This window comes from Peromyscus californicus, unplaced genomic scaffold (genome assembly GCF_007827085.1).
Source record: "Peromyscus californicus insignis strain IS unplaced genomic scaffold, ASM782708v3 Scaffold_8__1_contigs__length_139910024, whole genome shotgun sequence".
NCBI classification, from domain to species: Eukaryota; Metazoa; Chordata; class Mammalia; order Rodentia; family Cricetidae; genus Peromyscus; species Peromyscus californicus.
Genome location: NW_026294606.1, coordinates 39,092,248 through 39,110,433, shown reverse-complemented (window position 1 = coordinate 39,110,433; position 18,186 = coordinate 39,092,248). Strand labels below are relative to the sequence as shown.

Below are 18,186 nucleotides of genomic sequence, written 5' to 3'. Positions count from 1 at the left end.
ACTGGGAGATGGCCCTAATGCGTACTGTGGACTGTTGAGATCTGTGCAGATGTGTATTTCTACTAAACACGTTTAAGTTTTCAATAAGTTGTAACGCTTTCATCTCACTATTCCCATAACTCATTCTGGATGTTGTTTTCTTCATCTTTGTAGAAAGTACAGATGATACTAAGGTAGTGAGCTACCACTGGGAAGAAGTCGACGGGCCCTTCCTCGGAGAGGTGTTTCTGGCTGATGCTCCAGTCTTACGCTTGTCGAACTTAGATCCTGGTAACTACACTTTTAGGCAAGTGGGTTCTACCTATATTGTGTTTTCCCAGGACTTCTCTTTTGACTGTTTCTTGAATCTGATACTTTCTATAGAAATAAAAATAATATATCACCAAGCAGAGGAAGTGAAATATTTCCCCTATGTCTATGACCTAAAAATGAGTACTCTGAACAGTATGGTATTAAGTGCTTCTTCTAGTCACATGCTACTTTAAACCCTTTTCTTTTTTTTCTGATGGGAGAGACCCCTGGGGTTTTGTTTGTGGTCAGAGCTGAGCTGGAGTTTGGCCCTTGTCTGCGTGGAGTTTGTGGGACAGTGTGAAAGGAAGCCCAGAAGCTGCAGATGACCCCAATATACAACTTACCCTGAGCTGTTGTTCTCTATTCCTATTTATACAGCTTAGTTCACAGACACCCGCCCCACTCCCCACCTCCACCAAGGGTGAAATGAGCAAATGGAGACTGTGCTGTTTTGGGACCATTTCAGTACAGGAGGGCCTGGGCAGTTTGCTTGCTTCTCTCTCTCTCTCTCTCTCTCTCTCTCTCTCTCTCTCTCTCTCTCTCTTCCTTTCCTTTTTTCTTTTTTCTTTTGGTATGTGTATGTATTTGAAATTTTGTATGTATTTGAAAATGCTTAACCCTAAAATGCTTTGCAAAGAGTGTTTTGGAAGCATGATTGTAGAAAATCCTCTAGAAATGACTTTAGAAACTGGGTGCTTTGTAGCTGAAATTCACAAGTGGTTAAGCCAGTAAATTCTCAAGATCAAAGGCAGAAGTGGCTCCCGGTAACACTCTTAGCATGAGTCATTGGAGAGGGGTGTGTAGTGATGTTCTTAGGATGAATTGTTGGAGAGGGGTGTGTAGTGATGTTCTTAGGATGAATTGTTGGAGAGGGGTGTGTAGTGATGTTCTTAGGATGAATTGTTGGAGAGGGGTGTGTAGTGATGTTCTTAGGATGAATTGTTGGAGAGGGGTATGTAGTGATGCTCTTAGGATGAGTTGTTGGAGAAGGATGTCTGGTGATACTCTTAGGATGAGTTGTTGTGAGAGGTGCCTAGCAATACTCTTAAGATGAGTTGAGTTGTCTAGAGAAGCTTCTTGGTTTCCTTGAGGGGTCACATTCTCCATTCAGCATCTCAAAGAGTAGTAAATTCATAAAAGCTAAGCCTTAATGTGGAAACATATTATGATTCAAAAGTAAAATGACAACAGAAGCAAAGAAAAATATCTTCTGGCCTGTATGCTTTTCTTAGCCTCATCCTCAAGTTTCTATTTTCACCTTTTTTTTGTTTTGTTTTTTCGAGACAGGGTTTCCCTGGTAGTTTTGGTGCCTGTCCTGGATCTCACTCTGTAGCCAGGCTGGCCTCGAACTCACAGAGATCCGCCTGTCTCTGCCTCCCGAGTGCTGGGATAAAAGGCGTGTGCCACTGCCGGCTGGCCTCTATTTTCACTTTTTTTCTGAGAATGTTTAGTCTGAGCAGGCTAAGGTGACCACTTACTTTCAGCTGTGGCACAAGCTTGGATGTAAGAGCTTCCTTTTCTCTTTATAGGTTGACCATCACAGACTCAGATGGCGCTACTAACTCCACCACAGCAACCCTCATCATCCATGGTGCCGTGGACTACCCACCTGTTGCCAATGCAGGACCAAATCAGACCATAACTTTGCCCCAAAACACCATAACTCTGAATGGAAACCAGAGCAGTGATGATCACCAGATTGTCCTCTATGAGTGGTCCCCAGGCCCTGGCGGTGAGAGCAAAGAGGTGGTCATGCAGGCAAGTCCTCTATCCTGCCTGCAGACTTTTATCCTATCCCTGTCTGTCTGTCTGTCTCTGTCCATCCATCCATCCATCCATCCACCTATCTATCCATCTATCCATCCATCCATCCATCCATCCATCCATCCATCCATCCATCCATCTATCATCTATGTATCATTCATTTATCTATTCTTGGTTTAGGGGGGTTGTTAAATCAGAAAATCTGTTTTACAAATTTCTCAAACTATGAAGTGGTGGGAAGAGCATGTAACCTCACAAGTCTCCCCCAAGTTTACATCCCTTGCTGTCACACACCCAGGTAAGCACAGAACAGCAACCAAGCAGTCAGTCCTGTTGTTTCAACTCGATCATGACATTCTTTGGGAAAAAAGCAGACATAGTATTTGTTAGAGCAATGTTTTATTTAGACTTGGGAGAAAAATTAGAGGTAATTAACCTTACTACGTTATCAGAAAAGCAGATATTATTCTGTATGCCCCACTTACTGAAACACCGTAGCAGATACTGCTGTATTTACCACTCTAGAAGTGGGGGGACCTGGGAGGATGGAGCCTATAAATGAGGCGAACTAAAGTCTCATCAATAGCCAACTTTATTCAGAACATCAGACAACTTATATTCCAAGGGTTAACAGGAGTGACATGAGTAAAGTGTCCAGTCACAGGGCAAGCCGCAGCTGGCGGATGAGCTGCTCATGGCAAAAGCATGTTTATCCACATAGGCATATAAACAAATAGCAACAGTCGGTTGTAATGAACATTCTGAAGTAAACTCACTCCTATCTACTACGCCTGGGGCAGGGCACGAAAGTGTAATCCAAGAACGATTTCATGTTTTTGAAGAAACTGAGATCACTCTTGCCTTGGCTTCTTGGAGTTTTTTCACAAACTCTCAGAAATCTCCTTACACCTCCATTCTCGGACCCTGTTCCAACGCTGCTGTACGGAGTTCCAAAGGCTTTATTAATTGACATTCCTTCAATGCTGTGAGGACACACAACAGACTCAGAATTACATTTTCTCAGGTTCACACCTGTTTTTATTTTCTCCTTCCCTCCTCCTCTCCCCCTTTTCCTCCCCTCCCCCTTTTTTGAGACAGGGTCTCACTATGTAGTCCTGGCTGGTCTGGAGCTTGCTATGTAGACCAGGCTGGCTCCAAACTCACAGAGATCTGCCTACCTCTGCCTCCCCAGTGCTGGAATTAAAGGCGTGCGCCCCACACCCTGCTTCTTCCTTCCTTCTTTTAATTTCTGCATGCACCGCCTAGCACCTCACATATACTAGGCAAGCATGCCAGCACTGAGTGCTAGCCCTTTTCCCTTTTATAGTTTTCAATATATATTGAGCTAGGGTCTTCCTAAGTTGTGCAGATTGGCCTTGAACTTCCTCTCTCCCTGGCAGGTCTTGAACTTGCCACCTTCTTGCTTCAGCTTCCCAAGAGTCTTTGTTTGCTTTCTGTTGCTGTGATAAAGACCATGACTAAAGGTAACATGGGGGAGGTGAAGTTTATTTCACCTCGCAGCTGGTAATCCATTATCAAGGGAAATCAGGGCAGAAACTCAAGACAGGCACCCGGAGGCAGACACGGAAGCAGAGGCCGTGGAGGTACACTGCTTACGAGCTTGCTCCTTATGGCTTGCTCAGCCTGCTTCCTCATACAACCCAGAACCACCCGCCTAGGGGTGGCACTACTCACAGCGGGCTGGGTTCTCCAAAATCTGTCATTAATCCAGAAAATGCTCCCCCAGGCTTGCCTACAGGCCAGTCTGATAGAGACATTTTCTCCACTGAAGTTTCCTCTTCCCAGATGACCCTGGCTTGTGTCAAGTTGAAAAAAAAAAATCTAACTGGGACACCAAGAAGCTGGCGTGTTGGGCCTGCGGCACTGCACCCACTTTGTTTTCGAGCAGGATCCCTGCATTCAGGGAACCCAGCAGCCTCTGTCATGGCACACTGTTTCCTGGGACTTCTCTAATGACAGTCTTCATCTTGTTCCCTTTCCACATCTGCTATTGTCTATTGTGTAGGGAGCACAGACCCCATACCTCCGCTTGTCTGAGCTGCGGGAAGGAGAGTACACATTTCAGTTGATGGTGACGGATTCCGCAGGACAGCAATCCGCTGCTCTGGCTGCCGTGATTGTCCAGGCTGGTAGGTGAGATGCGAATGAGATTTGACCCCAGAGATGAAAGTAGAAGCGATAGCCAGACTCTTGAGCTTCAGATGTGTCTTAACTTGGTGGTCGCATCCTGAGGTTCCTGAGCTGGCAGGAAGTCAGAGATGTGAGAGCTGATGGGGCATGGAAAACCAAGTTTCCTTTGACATTCTGAATCTTGTCACACGCCTCTAAACCGTAGTACCAAAGACAAAATGAGAGTCGCTGTCAGCACCAAGTGTGTCTCTGATTGGTCATCTGGTCACTCCTGGACCTGTCATGCTCAGCTGGAGAAAGTTCCAGGGTGTCTTGGGGAGACTGGGTGACTGTATGGCCTGACACCCAGACGCAGCAGACACTTGGGTGTTGACCCAGGCTCCACTCACTTACTGGTCTTATAAACACCCAGGGCTCTGCTACCTGTAGCTTTCGGGAGACTCATAGGTAGCCAGCCAGACCTTGCTTATGATGGTCTTGGTTTGAAAACTTCTCTAGAAAAGGCTTGCTGTCTCCACGTCCATCACCTGGTAGCCTGATGATGGGAAGTCTCAGCTGAAAGGCAACTGATTGAATTTTCACTAGCTGATTCAGCTAAGATGTAAAAGGTGCTCCCAGCCAGACCCTAGGGATATGGACCTAAAGAAGATGGGCCTGGCCTGTGCTCTTCCAGGGCTGTGGCAAGTGCATGTGAAGTGACATGAAGTTATTCAGGTGCTTTCCTCAGTGAGGAAGGGCGCCCACATGAAGAGCACCCACAGAGCACTTGGCTCCAGAAATAGCTTTCACTGGAGTCCCATTGACAAACTCATGACAGGTGATCAGGAGGAGAAGGATGGGGAGTGGAGGGCAAGAAGGAAGGTGTTTAGGAAGAGGGGCCCAGACTCCCAGAAGCCACAGGATGAAAGGAGCCTGGGTACATTGAAGAACTAAAAATAATGGTGTGACAGGAGAAAGAAGAGATGGGACTAGGCCTGTTGGGGACCAGGACTGGGATGAGAGGTCCCACAGAGGGGCAGGGCTTTGTGGATGTTTGTCCTTAGGAAATTAAGAAGCCACTATGCTTATTGAGGAGGACAGAGGGGAAAGACACTATATTCTGATGGTAATGGCTGTGTCTGTGTGACTCTTGGCTTGCATTATGTGGCTTTTTTTTTTTTTTGGAAGCAGAAATAGTAACTATTCATAAAAATAACACCATGAGTGATATTTTACTTCTTTTTCTTTCTTCCAACATTCAGTTGAAACATTTTCCTTTTTTTAAAATATTTATTTTTATGTGCATGGGTGTTTGGCTTGCATGGATGTCTGTGAAGGCCAGAAGGAGGCATCAGAACTGGAGTCACAGACTGTTGAGAGCCACCATGTGGGTCCAGGGAATTGAACCCAGGTCTCTCCAGCCCACAAGTGAAATGTTGTCAGCATTTGCTATGTAGCGGGTACTGTGCTAGACAGCGGTGCTGCAGACAGAAGAGAGTAAGCCTAAGCACCCTGATTTCTGTTCCTCTTCCTTCTCCTCCCTGCACTCTCCTTCCCTCTTACCCTTTTTTACTTCCTCCTTAATTCCGTTCCTCCCTCTCACCTCCTCTCCTTCCTTCTTCTTTCCTTTCCTTCCTCCTCTCCTTTCTTCTTCTGTGCTTTCCCTCCTCCTCTCCTTCCTTCTTCTTTCCTTTCCCTCCTCACCTCCTTCCTTTTTGCTTCCCTTCTTCCTTCTCTCCTTTCCTCTCTTTAACGTCTCTAACTCTAGAGAACAACCAGGCTCCGGTGGCTGTGGCAGGCCCCGATAAGGAGCTGTTCTTCCCGGTGCAGAGCGCTACACTGGATGGGAGCGGGAGCAGTGATGACCACGGCATCGTCTGCTACCACTGGGAGCACATCAGGTAGTGTATCCACCCAGCTCTGAGGCTGGGTCACTGCTGAGTGACAGCATCCCTTCCCTGGAGGACCACATTAAACTGCAGCCCGAGCTTGTTGAGGGGTCAAGATTTAAGCAAAGAGTAACTAGGCCTTATTGATAAAAGTATGTATTATAGGCATGGTGCTACATGCTTGTGATCCTTGCACTTGGGAGGCTGAGGCAGGAAACTCTTGAGTTCAAGGCTAGCCTAAGCTACATAGCAAGACCCTCATTTCAAACAAACAAGCAATCAAAAAGAGGATAGTGTTTTGGGGGAGATGGCCACTCGTTGGCAGTGGAGGGAAGTGGAGCTCAGAAGAGGTGGACAGGGCTGGAGTGGCATGGGGTGAGCTTCCTGCCAAAAGAGATGTAGGGAAAGCCATGTGTGGTCTACACTTAACCAGCCCATTGATTTCATAGGACAGATGTGCAAGTTCAAGGTGAAATTCACATTATAACATTTCCTGTCTTACCTGTTGGGTCTCAATATGCCACATGGCTTCTGAAGAAGGAACTGCATCGTTCCCATTTTTTTGTTTGTTTATTTTGAGACAGGGTTTTACTATGTAGTCCTGACTGGTCTAGAACTCTCTATATAGACGAGGCTGGCCTTCAACTCACAGAGATCCATTTGCCTCTGACTATCCCCCACCTCCCAAGTGCTGGGATTGAAGGCATGTGTCACCACGCTGGCTGGCTCATCCCCATTTTCAAGTTGAAAAACTTAGGCTTGAAGAAACCAGCAAAGCTGAATAGTTTAGACTACCTAGACTGGAAGAGGCTGCAGAGAGACACAAACTGCCTCTGTCTGACAACCAAGTCTAGGTCTTCACGACTAGACATAATTCCTCTCTCTCATGGTAGATCATCTGGCTCATGCCTTCTTTTTCCATACATGCCCCGAAGCTAGATGAGGACTTAACTGAGTTTCATTCAAAAAAGAAATGGGTGGTTGGGCATGGTAGTGCACACCTGTAATCTCAGCACTTAGCAGGCTGAAGCAGAAAGCTCATCATGAGTTCATGACTAACCTGGGCTACATAGTGAGACCCTATCTTAAAAAAAGTGAGCAATTTCTAAACGCTTTCAAAAAGCTTTCTAAAGAGAGATCAGTTCAGTGGCATCTCAATTAAAACAGAAAAAAGAATGAAACCCTTTCCCCAGAACCCAGCACATTAAAAAAAAAAAACCAAAAAACAAAAATAAAAAAACAGACTTTAGCTTTGACCCTCATGCCAAGCTAGAGAACGTGTGTACATGAAGAGTTATCTTAGAATTCTGTAGAAGAGCAGATAGAAGGTCACTACAGCCAGGAGTAGAAACAGGGCACAGATCTCATGTCCACCTTTTGTCTACAACATCCCCGTTTTACAGAGGTCCCAGTGCAGTGGAGATGGAGAATGTGGACAAAGCCATAGCCACTGTCAGCGGGCTGCAGGTGGGTACTTATCACTTCCGTTTAACCGTGAGAGACCAGCAGGGGCTGAGCAGCACATCCACCCTCACCGTGGCTGTGAAGAAGGGTGAGTGGACCTGGCAACAGGACCTGAACCTGCCCTGCCTTCCAGCCTCCCAGATCCCCAGGCCAGTCCATGATTACCCAGCAATATTGGTGTTTGCTCGTGAGTTCACAGCTGACTGAGCTCTGCTCAGGGCGGGTCAACCTTCTCCCTGACAACTGACTTCCTTTAAGTCCTGTCTGGCTTCAGGGAGTGTGCAGAGCAGGAGGACATGAGCCTATAGTTTCTGCAGGGAAGTAGTGTTTCCTCTTGTTTGCAAAGCAGTTCACTCTCCTGTGACCCTGGCCATGAAAGATCCAGTTCTGGCCAGTGCTTAGCTTTCTTCTTTCTTGGAAACCCAAGAGCAGAAATATGTTCCAGTTATATGCTTTGTTTTTTAAAGGAGCAGTTTAAAAAACTTTTTATTATGTTTTTATTTATTGTGTATGTGTGGGAGGGGAGTGTGCTTGCCACAGTGTGTGTGTGTGTATGTGTGTGTGTGTGTGTGTGTGTGTGTGTGTGTGTGTGTGTGTGTGTGTGTGTGTGTGTTGTGTGTAGGTCAGAGGACAACTTTCAGGGAATCAGTTCTGTCTGATTACCATTTGAGTCCATTAGTCTTGGTGACAAGCTCTGTTACCCACTAAGCCCTCTAGTTGGCCCATATACCCCTCCCCCCAATTTTTTATAGATAAGTTTTTGAACTCCTAATCCCCTTGCCTGTTGGGATTACAAGCATGCAGCACCACACCTGGTTTTATTTGCTGACAGGATTGGACTAAGGGCTTCAGGCATGCTAGGCAAGCACTTTACCATGGTATATCCCTAGCCTTCTGTATTAGTTTGGATTGTAAAATTCTCAGGAAAATTACTTGTTTTTGTTTATCTTCCCATTGGACCAGGAGCTGCTTAGTGTTTATATCTATATCTTATCTTATAGGTATTTGGGATAGAAAATAATGCCTTGGGTTATCTAAAACAACCTTGGCTATAAGATGGAGCAGTTGTGGGTGGTTTATACCATGCCATCGATAGTGTTTTAAGTCAGTTTCTTTCCTTTTGTTTTTGCTGTGTCTGACTTAGAAAATAATAGTCCTCCCAGAGCCCAGGCTGGTGGCAGACATGTTCTTATACTTCCCAATAATTCCATTACTTTGGATGGTTCAAGGTCTACTGATGACCAAGGGATTGTGTCCTATCTGTGGATCCGGGATGGCCAGAGTCCAGCTGCTGGCGTGAGTACTGGAAGGGGGCTACCCCTCAGGCATGTACACCTCATACAGATGAGTCAGTGTGGTCTGCTGTGACAAAAGACCACAGGCAGGGTGGCCTAAACTACAGAACAGTTTTTCCTCATAACTCTAGAGGCTGGAAAACCAGGACCAAGGTGCCAATCTGTTTACCTTTGGTGAGGGATCTCTTTCTGTATTCTGGGTAGCCAACTTCTTGCTATATCTTCATGTGGCAGTGTGAGAAAGGAGGAAAGGGGTGGGGGAACTGCTCTCATGTTTCTTTTATAAGGACATCAATCCTGGGGGTGAGGCCCCACCCCTATAACCTCATTCAACTCTAATTACCTCCTTCTAAATTCTAACTTAGAACTTAGTTGCAGACTAGGACTTGAACATATGACTTCTCTCTTACCATACCATCTCCCTGATTAGATTCATGGTCCTCTGGGTTTGAATATTCTGAGAGCTGGAGACAGGAGGCTGTCATTAGGTTTAAGTAAAGTCCTTTTCCTGATCTGATTTTGGGTAGGATAGCAATCCATGCAGGTGTGTCCCACCCATGGTGCTCAGGCCTCTTGTGTCCTAGAACAGCTGTGGATTCAGCCCAATACATTTGTAGATGACAACATTACGTTACAGTATCAGAAGGTTGGGCACCATGAGGGACATGGAAGCCAAGCTTTGCAGTGGGGCCCTTCTCCTCCTCAACTTCCTATTTGGGTTTTCTTCCTCCATGTATCAGGTATATCAGATGCATGGGGATTTCCATTTGCACTTCAGAGGGGCAGAGAGTAAAATATAGAGATGGAACATGACTTGGCCAAGGCCAAAGAGCTCAGTGTCACACCAAACAAACCCAGATTTTTAGCTTTTGGAAGCCGCTGGATCACTTTGCCACTTAGACTGTAAATTTCCATACATCTTCCTTTTCTCCATTGCTAAGGACTTGAGATCTACAAAAGCACTCTTGTGGATATACCAAAGGTGCAGTCACAGGGAAGGGACTGAAAATGCCTTGTACATTCTAATGTACTTCTAGAATGAATTCTATCTAGCTAGATAGTAGATTAGCTTCTAAATGCTTTTCAGTGTTTTTCAGTTCAGATTCCTAATTTTTCATTGCCATCCATTCTGGTCAAAAAGTACAGACAAAAGATTCCAGAAGATTTCTCTCCCACTCTTTGGAGCTATGGGCCTGTAGAATGAGTGATCTGTCCACCAAGGCTCTGGGGTCACTTGAGAAGGTGGATATAATATGCTATGAGGGGACATGCAGTGAGAGCATTATAAAACTATATTAAACAATAAGACCATAAAACTCCATGCTTTGTCCTGGAGCTTTCAACCTAAGCTCTCGCCCTCTGTTAATTAATCATTTGGCCTGGAAAGTTGTTTACCTAATCTTGTTTGGTCCGTGTACCCACTGGAGTTCCACATAAGGAGGAGCTGAAGATTCAAAACCTCCCTCCTTCCCCTTCCCCCCGCTTCCCGCTCCCCCCAGCCATATAAGTCCTACACATCTGAAAACAAGAACTCAGAGCTCTGCGCTCTGAAGAGGTTCAGAGACTGGGCACGAGCCTGACAGCTGCCCTGTGGATCCCTTCCCTCCTCAGGATGTCCTCGGAGGCTCTGACAGCCTGGCGGCTCTGCAGCTCACCAATCTGGTGGAAGGAGTCTACACTTTTCACCTGCGAGTCACTGATGGTCAGGGGGCCTCGGACTCGGACACAGCCACAGTGGAGGTGCTACCAGGTGTGTTCGGAGCCCAGGTCACCGGGGCGGGAGGGCCTCTGTATCTCGCTTCTGCCCTTGGCCGGTCCCACCCTCTGGCAGGAAGATTTTGCTTTCCCGATTTAAAATGAAGTAAACATGGTCAGGCCGAGGGAGGGCCGCCTCGGTGAGGGGGGCATAGTGATGCTGCTGAGTGTAAACTGGACTGGGTAGTGCCCATGAGCAGGAAGCGTGGGAGGTGCCAGAGTTTCAATGTAGTCCACGGGTATAGTTGATTATCTTTTGAGAGAAAAACTACTAGATAACAAAGTGGAATAAATTTGGAAAATTTATTGGTTTCTGCAGTGTTCACCCTTCTTACCCCCGATACCCCCCCGCCTCTCTCTTTGGTTTTTTTTGAGACAGACTTTCTCTGTGTAGTTTTGGTGCCTGTCCTGGATCTCACTCTGTAGACCAGGCTGACCTCGAACTCACAGAGATCTGCCTCGCGAGTGCTGGGATTAAAGGCGTGCGCCACCACCGCCCAGCTCAGCTCTCTTTTTAGGCAGGGTCTCATGTGTCCCTGGTTGGCCTCAAACTCACTGTGCAGGAAGGATGACTTTGAACTCCTGGTCCTCTTGCCCCCACAGCCCCAAGTGCTGGTACTGTAGGTGCGTGCTACACTCCCACCTCTCTGCTGTTTTAGAATGATCTGAGTCCTAAAACTAGGTATAAAAGATAGACAAGGGTTCTTTCACACTTGTATTTGTTTATTTTGACCTACTTTTTCTGTGCTGGACATGGAACCCACAATCTGTGGGTACTGGGCCAGCACCCCTCTCCTGAGCCACATGCCCAGTCTGGCTTTGAACCCTTCTACAGACCCTGCTCCTTGCCTTACCAAGCCTGTGATCTCGTGGTGAAAATCCTGTGTCTTCTCTCTCCTCAGACCCCAAGAAGGATGGCCTGGTGGAGCTGATCCTGCAGGTTGGTGTTGAGCAGCTGACCGAGCAGCAGAAGGAAACCCTAGTGAGGCAGCTGGCTATGCTTCTGAATGTGCTAGACTCAGACGTGAAGGTGCTCAAGATCCAGGCCCACACGGATGTCAGGTATGGAGCTGCATGCTCAGCACATGGTACCCAGAGGTCAGCTATGATAACTACTGTCTTTTTTTTTTTTTTTTTTTAGGTTTTTCAAGACAGGGTTTCTCCATGTAGTTTTGGTGCCTGTCCTGGATCTCACTCTGTAGACCAGGCTAGCCTCAAACTCACAGAGATCCACCTGGCTCTGCCTCCCAAGTGCTGGGATTAAAGGCGTGTGCCACCACCATCCAGCAAGAACTACTGTCTTAAGCAAGAAGGTAGATACGCATAGTTGGTATAACAAAAGTTACATTTTATTATGTTGAGGGTCATCACATAAGGTTCACACTCTAGGCTCCTAACTACATTCCTAAGCCTGTCTCCCCAAGGCTGCTCATCTATGTGATATATCTTAGCTGTATATCTTAGTCCAGTCTCTAACAGAAGCTTCTGATGATTTGAGTGTCAGGATCCTGCGGGAGATTCTCCAGATCCAGGGCAGACCAAGGTGGCGTCTCTCCAGGTGTGCAGCATTGCTCTTGGTCTCTGCTTATATACCATCCAGTGGGTGTCACGGGGTTATCTTGAGTGAGTAATGTCACTGGGTTCTGGTGCTGTTATGTCAAAACCACCACCAGAGAGACCACCAAAGACCAAGGATGTCCAGAATGCAAAAGCAAGGTTTATTTCTGTTACAAGTTGCGCGACAGGGAGCTCGTCTCAAGCACTCACTCGTCACAGCGCAGCGAGGCAGGGGGAGGAGTTGCTCTTTCTCGGTGAGGCTGGCTTTTTAAAGGCGAAAACCACGAGTCCCTCCAGGTCGTGGGGGCGTTAGTACGGGTCCAATTCTAATCGGCTAAATCTTCCCGGGCCTCCGTGTTACCTTATTTTAGTTTGTCCGTTTGTTCTGTTAGAACTTTTACAGCCCGTCTCCGGAGTTGAGAAGTGCCATCTCCAGCGCTGGGGCATCCCGTGGTTAATCAGTCACCGCCAAATGGCCTGGCTTTTGTCCAGGATTTGGGGCACTCTTTTGTTAATTAGTTGCTACCAGATGGCTGTACTTTTAAGTTCCTGGGGCTGGTGCCGTCGTTTCTGGGAGCTTGAAACTGGCCTGGGTCTATCTATATCTTAGAAAATAGAGTGAGGGTCTTACAGTGCAGCCTTGGGTGTAGTGGGGTTCCTGACTAAGCTATTTTCAGATGTCTAAAAGGCACTTTTTTTTTTTTTTTACCATGCTCATTATACCTACCCAGCACTGGGCCTCGCTCAGGAGTCAGAGATGAGTACTTACCCAGCACTGGGTCTCACTCGGGAGTCAGAGATGAGTACTTACCCAGCGCTGGGCCTCACTCGGGAGTCAGAGATGAGTACTTACCCAGCGCTGGGCCTCGCTCAGGAGTCAGAGATGAGTACTTACCCAGCGCTGGGCCTCACTCGGCAGTCAGATTTGCTGCAGGCCTCCTCTGCTCTCTCCCAGGTCATCTTTTGTCTTGTTTGCCTTCTTGTTCATTTTTTTTTTTAATCACACTCATATTCTTCTGTTGTTATCCTTAAAGAGAAGAGTAAGAACAAGTCATTCTAGGCCCCTCCCTCAGGTCCTGGTAAAGGTTGGTGGACTGAGAGTGTTCATAATGAGAGAGTTGGGGAACTTCACAGGAGATGAGGCTTTGTTCTGCTGTTTCTGAAGGGCCTGCAGATAGCCTGGGGCTTGTGAGGAAGGTGTCTTGTGCAGACACTCCTCTGTGTGAAGAGACTGCTCAGTACCAGTCACTGTCTTTAAGGGGTTTACTCAGCCTTTCGTTCTCCCAAATTTCCTGTATTTAATTGAGTTTTATTTTTAAAGCTTACCAAACCAGCGCCAGCACAGGGCAGGAGAATAGAAAGAATGGGATGATCAAAACCCACCATTTCCAGGAAGTGCATTTTGTAGCTATTGTTGGCTTGTCTGTCTGGGTTAGTTTTCCAAAGAACTGAAATTTATTTAGAAAAGTGACTAATGAAAACATATTCTAGTTAACTAATTATAGTGCTGCAGATGGGACCCAGGGCCTTGCGAGTAAGGGTTCCACCATTGAGATTGCTCAGCAATTAAGAATAGAGACTACCCTTCCAGGGAACCAGCTTGTCCCACTGCCCATAGTGGGCGGCTTACAGCCTCTTATAACTCCAGTCTAGAGGAGCCAAAGGCCTCTTCTGGTCTCCATGGGAACTTGCATTCATGTGTACATACACACACACACACACACACACACACACACACACACACACAGAGAGAGAGAGAGAGAGAGAGAGAGAGAGAGAGAGAGAGAGAGAGAGATCACATATCCACATAATTAAAAATAAAAATAAAATCTTAAAAATAAAAGAATGACCCATGTAGTCATGTCAGTAATTATGGAGAGAGATTTTGACAAAGTCCAGAATCCTTTTATGATGAAAACACTTTTGGGCTTAGACAGATAAGGGGGACTCACCCTTCTCTGGGGCACTGAGCAGGTGTTAAACACTGTTAAAACCATGATGTTAACATTTAATTAATTTAATGGTAAATTCTGAAGTCCTTGCTATATGCACTCCTCCTGGTGCTCAACTTTCTCTAGATAAAAATGTGAGGGGTGGGACCATCTGACTCCCTATTTGGACACTGTAGAACTCTCTCTTCCTGCCTTGGCTGTCTCGGGCTGAAGGGCAATCGGTCAGACAGTTGTCTGGACTACACTTACATACTTACATGCCACTAGCCGTCTTACACTCTGCACAGATGCCTCGAGACAACTACACAAATGTAACATTTGATTTCTCTGGCTCCTGCAGGCGTAGCCTTGGCCAGGACTATTGGAAAGAGTTTGTACCAGACACTGAGCTATTACAAGCCGTGACTGTTAATCTCACTGGTCAATTTGATCTAAAAAATCAGCTAGGTGACGACCCTCTGGATGTGCCTGTTGAAGGATTGTTTTGATTAGGTTTATTGAGATGGGAAGAGCCATGCACTATGGGTAGCACCATGCCTTGGGCAGAGGATCCTGGCCTGCATAAAAAGGAAAAAATGAACTGAACATAAGTGTTCATCATTTTCTGCTTTCTGACTGGATGCAGCATGACCAGCTGCCTTCTTGCTACCAGGTTCCTCAAACCATAAGCTCAAACAAACCCATTCCCCCTTTGCCATGGCAATAGGAAAAGGAACCTAGACAGAAAATCGGTACCAGGAGTAGGGTCAATGCTGTGATAAACCTGACCATGTGATTCACAGGCGTTTGGAACTTGTTTTTGGAAAGAATATGTAGAAATTTGGAACAATTTGCAAGTTTGGGGTAGAAAAGCTCTAGAAGGCTGTAAGCAAAACTTAGGAGACAAGAATGCTGAAAGAAGTGTGGATAGTGGACAGACAGATGCCTGACTGTTGGAGGTTTCAGTAGAAAGCAAGGAATCTATCAGGCCCTGGGGTAGGGCCCATTCAAGTGATATTTTTCTAAGAATCTAGTTTAATTCTGCCCATGCCCTAAAAACTTGAGTGAAATTGAATTTAAAGCTAACAGACTAATTCACTAGGTAGAGGGAATCTAAGGACAAGAGAGTGTTTAAGCTGGTGCTGAGATCATCTCTGGCCTCAACATGCATGTGCACACCTGCGAACACATACCTGTGAACACACACCTGCACACGCTCACACACACACGGGTGAGAGATGTACAGGGAGGCACATGAATAGAACACCAGGTCATAAAGGGACACAGGTGGTAATGATGCATCTACAAAGCTCAATGCAAGAAATGCCAGGGAAGTGGAGAGAAAGGTCTGGAACACACCTGTCCACAGAGCACCAGAGAGCGTGATCCTGCCAACACTTTGATTTGAGGCTTTGGCTGTCCAGAACCTAGAGACGGGAGATTGCTGTTGTTTTCAGTGACTAAGCTGTAGACTTGTTTGCATCAGTCCTGGGAAACTCACACAGGTCTCAGCTGGCATTTCTCTAGAGAAGAGGTCTGTGTGCCGGTCAGCACATGAAAAGATGCTCACCATCCATAGTGTTTAAGGGAATGCCAAGTAAAACCACTCATGGGTTGGGGATTTAGCTCAGTGGTAGAGCGCTTGCCTAGCAAGCACAAGGCCCTGGGTTTGGTCCTCAGCTCCAGGAAAAAAAAACAAAAACAAAAACAAAACAACAACAACTCATAAGGCTGGAAGATGGCTTAGCAAGGTGGGGCTTCCTGCTGCCAAGCTAGAAGACTTGAGTGCAATCATCAGGGCTCACATGGTGGACGGAGAGAATCAACTCTCATAAGTTGTCCTCTGATCTCCATATGTGTATACCACAGCACATGTACGTGTGTGCCTAGGTGTATATAGACACAGAAAGACAGACAGACAGACAGACAGACAGACACACACACACACACACACACACACACACACACACACACACACACACACTACTCTTTTAAAACCTGTTCACAGGCTGGAGAGATGGCTCAGAGGTTAAGAGCACTGACTGTTCTTCCAGAGGACCTGAGTTGAATTCCCAGCACCCACATGGTAGCTCACAACCATCTGTAATGAGATCTGATGCCCTCTTGTGGCATGTAGGCAGAACACTGTATACATAATAAATCAACCTTAAAGAAAAAACCCTGTTCATTGCCCACCTATGGGATGGCTGTAATTGTGGCCACTGTTTGGAGCACTGTGTGTTGCTGGTACAGATGTCAAGTGGAACAAACAGCCACTGTGAAAAAACGCAGTTATAGAATTAGTTACCTAGACCATTATTGAGGGGGATAAAAAACTTACATCCACATAAGACAGTATCTGTGGGCAGTCACAGCATAGATTCATGACTGCCGGAGTGTAAACGACCTAAATGTCGTCCACCAGTGGATAGAAGTGACCTATGGGGACGGGGGACAGAGCTACATTGCTAATGCTTTTGCCACGCAAGCATAAAGACCTGAGCTTGATCCCCAGAACTCAGGTAAAAGTCTGGACAAGGGGCCAGCCAGCGAAATGGCTCAGCAAGTAAAGACACCTGCTACGGGCCTGGTGACCTGAGTTTAATCCCTGGACCCTCAGGGTGGAAGGAGAGAACCGTCCTCTGACCTCCACGCATGGACTGTGGCATGTGTGCACCACTCTCCAACGCAAATAAATGTAAGGGGGAAAAACTGGACACGGTAGTGGCTGTAGTAGTAGCTTTCCTGTTGTTGTGGTGAAATACCATGACCAAAAGAGCAATTTCTGGAAGAAAAGGTCTATTTGGGGCTTACAGTTCTCGAGAGATAAGAGTCCATCATGTCAGAGGTATGGCAGCGAGCAGCAGGCATGATGGAGGGAGCAGGAAGCTGAGGAGTCACATCTTTGGCCACAAACATAAAGCGGGAGTGACCCGAGCGGAGTAGGCTATGGACTTCACAGCCTCTTCTCAGTGATGCACTTCCTTCAGCAAGACTGAACCACCCACAATCCCCAAACAGCACTACCAACCGGATCACTGTGCTCAAATATGCGAGCCTATGCAGGGCACTCTCATTCAATCTACTATGGGGGTGCATGCTTGTAATCCCAGCCCAGGGAATCGGAGGATGGGGAGGGGTGGGGTGGGGGTCTTTGGGGCTCACTGGCCATCCAGTGAGCATCCAGCTTGATCAACGAGGCCCAGGGCTCCAGTGAAAGAACCTGTCACGGGGTCTGTCGAGATGGCTCAGGAGTTAAGAGCACTGGCTGCCTTTCAGAAGACTTGGGTGTTAGAATTCTGCCCTCACTCCAGCTACATGATTGCACATGCGTACTTCAGGGTCCTGCGTCATCAGTGCGCGCTGGTGACTAAGTACGGCCGGCTGGTCACACAATCTGCACCTTAAGAGCCGGTTGCAGACCCCACCCTCTCTCTCTGCTCTGTCTCTTCCCCACCATCTTTCTCTCTGCCCTCTGCACATGCTCCTTCCCAGGCCTGGTTCTCTTGTACCCCACCCCCCTCTTCCTCCTAATAAAGCTCTCTGTGACTAGGCAGTCATAACCGAGGCTCATGTGACCTTTCCGCTGCCGGTAACCAGTGCCGCCACCAGCGCTGTTTATCATCCTTTCACTGGGTTTGCTTCCCAGCACCCATATGGCATCTCACAGCTCTCTGTAGTTCCAGTCCTAGGGATTCTGATGCCCTCTTCGGGCTTCTTTAGGCACCAGGTACACAAGTAGTACACAGATACACATGTTGCCACACACGTAAAATAAATGCATAAATGAACAAGTAAATCCTTTTTTTTTTTTCTTCAAAGAAAGACCCTGTTAGCCAGGCAGTGGTGGTGCACGCCTTTAATCCTAGCACTCAGGAGGCAGACACAGGCAGATCTCTGAGTTCGAGGGCAGCCTAATCTTTAGAGTGTGTTTCAGGACAGCCAGAGCTACACAGAGACAGAAAAAAAAAAAGATCCCGTTTCATAAAACAAGTTGGATGGCTTCTGAGAAATGACATCCAAAGTTGACCTTTGACCTCCACATGTACACCCAACTACAAACAAATTATACAAATTATTTATACACACACAAAGAGATATACATACATA

The 18,186-nt window shown here is 46.8% G+C and overlaps 1 protein-coding gene across 5 annotated transcripts in view; it reads left to right on the top strand.

Moving 5' to 3' along the window:
* The window catches only part of Kiaa0319 (KIAA0319 ortholog), a 72,499-nt gene that overhangs the window by 34,384 nt on the left and 19,929 nt on the right, over window positions 1-18,186 (top strand). For all 5 annotated transcript variants that reach the window (XR_008215758.1, XM_052728326.1, XM_052728328.1 and 2 more), the window contains 8 exons: window positions 154-286; window positions 1,821-2,049; window positions 4,082-4,205; window positions 5,954-6,086; window positions 7,478-7,626; window positions 8,683-8,834; window positions 10,445-10,583; window positions 11,491-11,650. Coding sequence is in view for 4 of the 5 variants with exons in the window: in XM_052728326.1 (XP_052584286.1) it covers window positions 154-286; window positions 1,821-2,049; window positions 4,082-4,205; window positions 5,954-6,086; window positions 7,478-7,626; window positions 8,683-8,834; window positions 10,445-10,583; window positions 11,491-11,650 (1,219 nt within the window). In the remaining variant the exon portion in view is untranslated. The remainder of the gene's footprint in view (window positions 1-153; window positions 287-1,820; window positions 2,050-4,081; window positions 4,206-5,953; window positions 6,087-7,477; window positions 7,627-8,682; window positions 8,835-10,444; window positions 10,584-11,490; window positions 11,651-18,186) is intronic.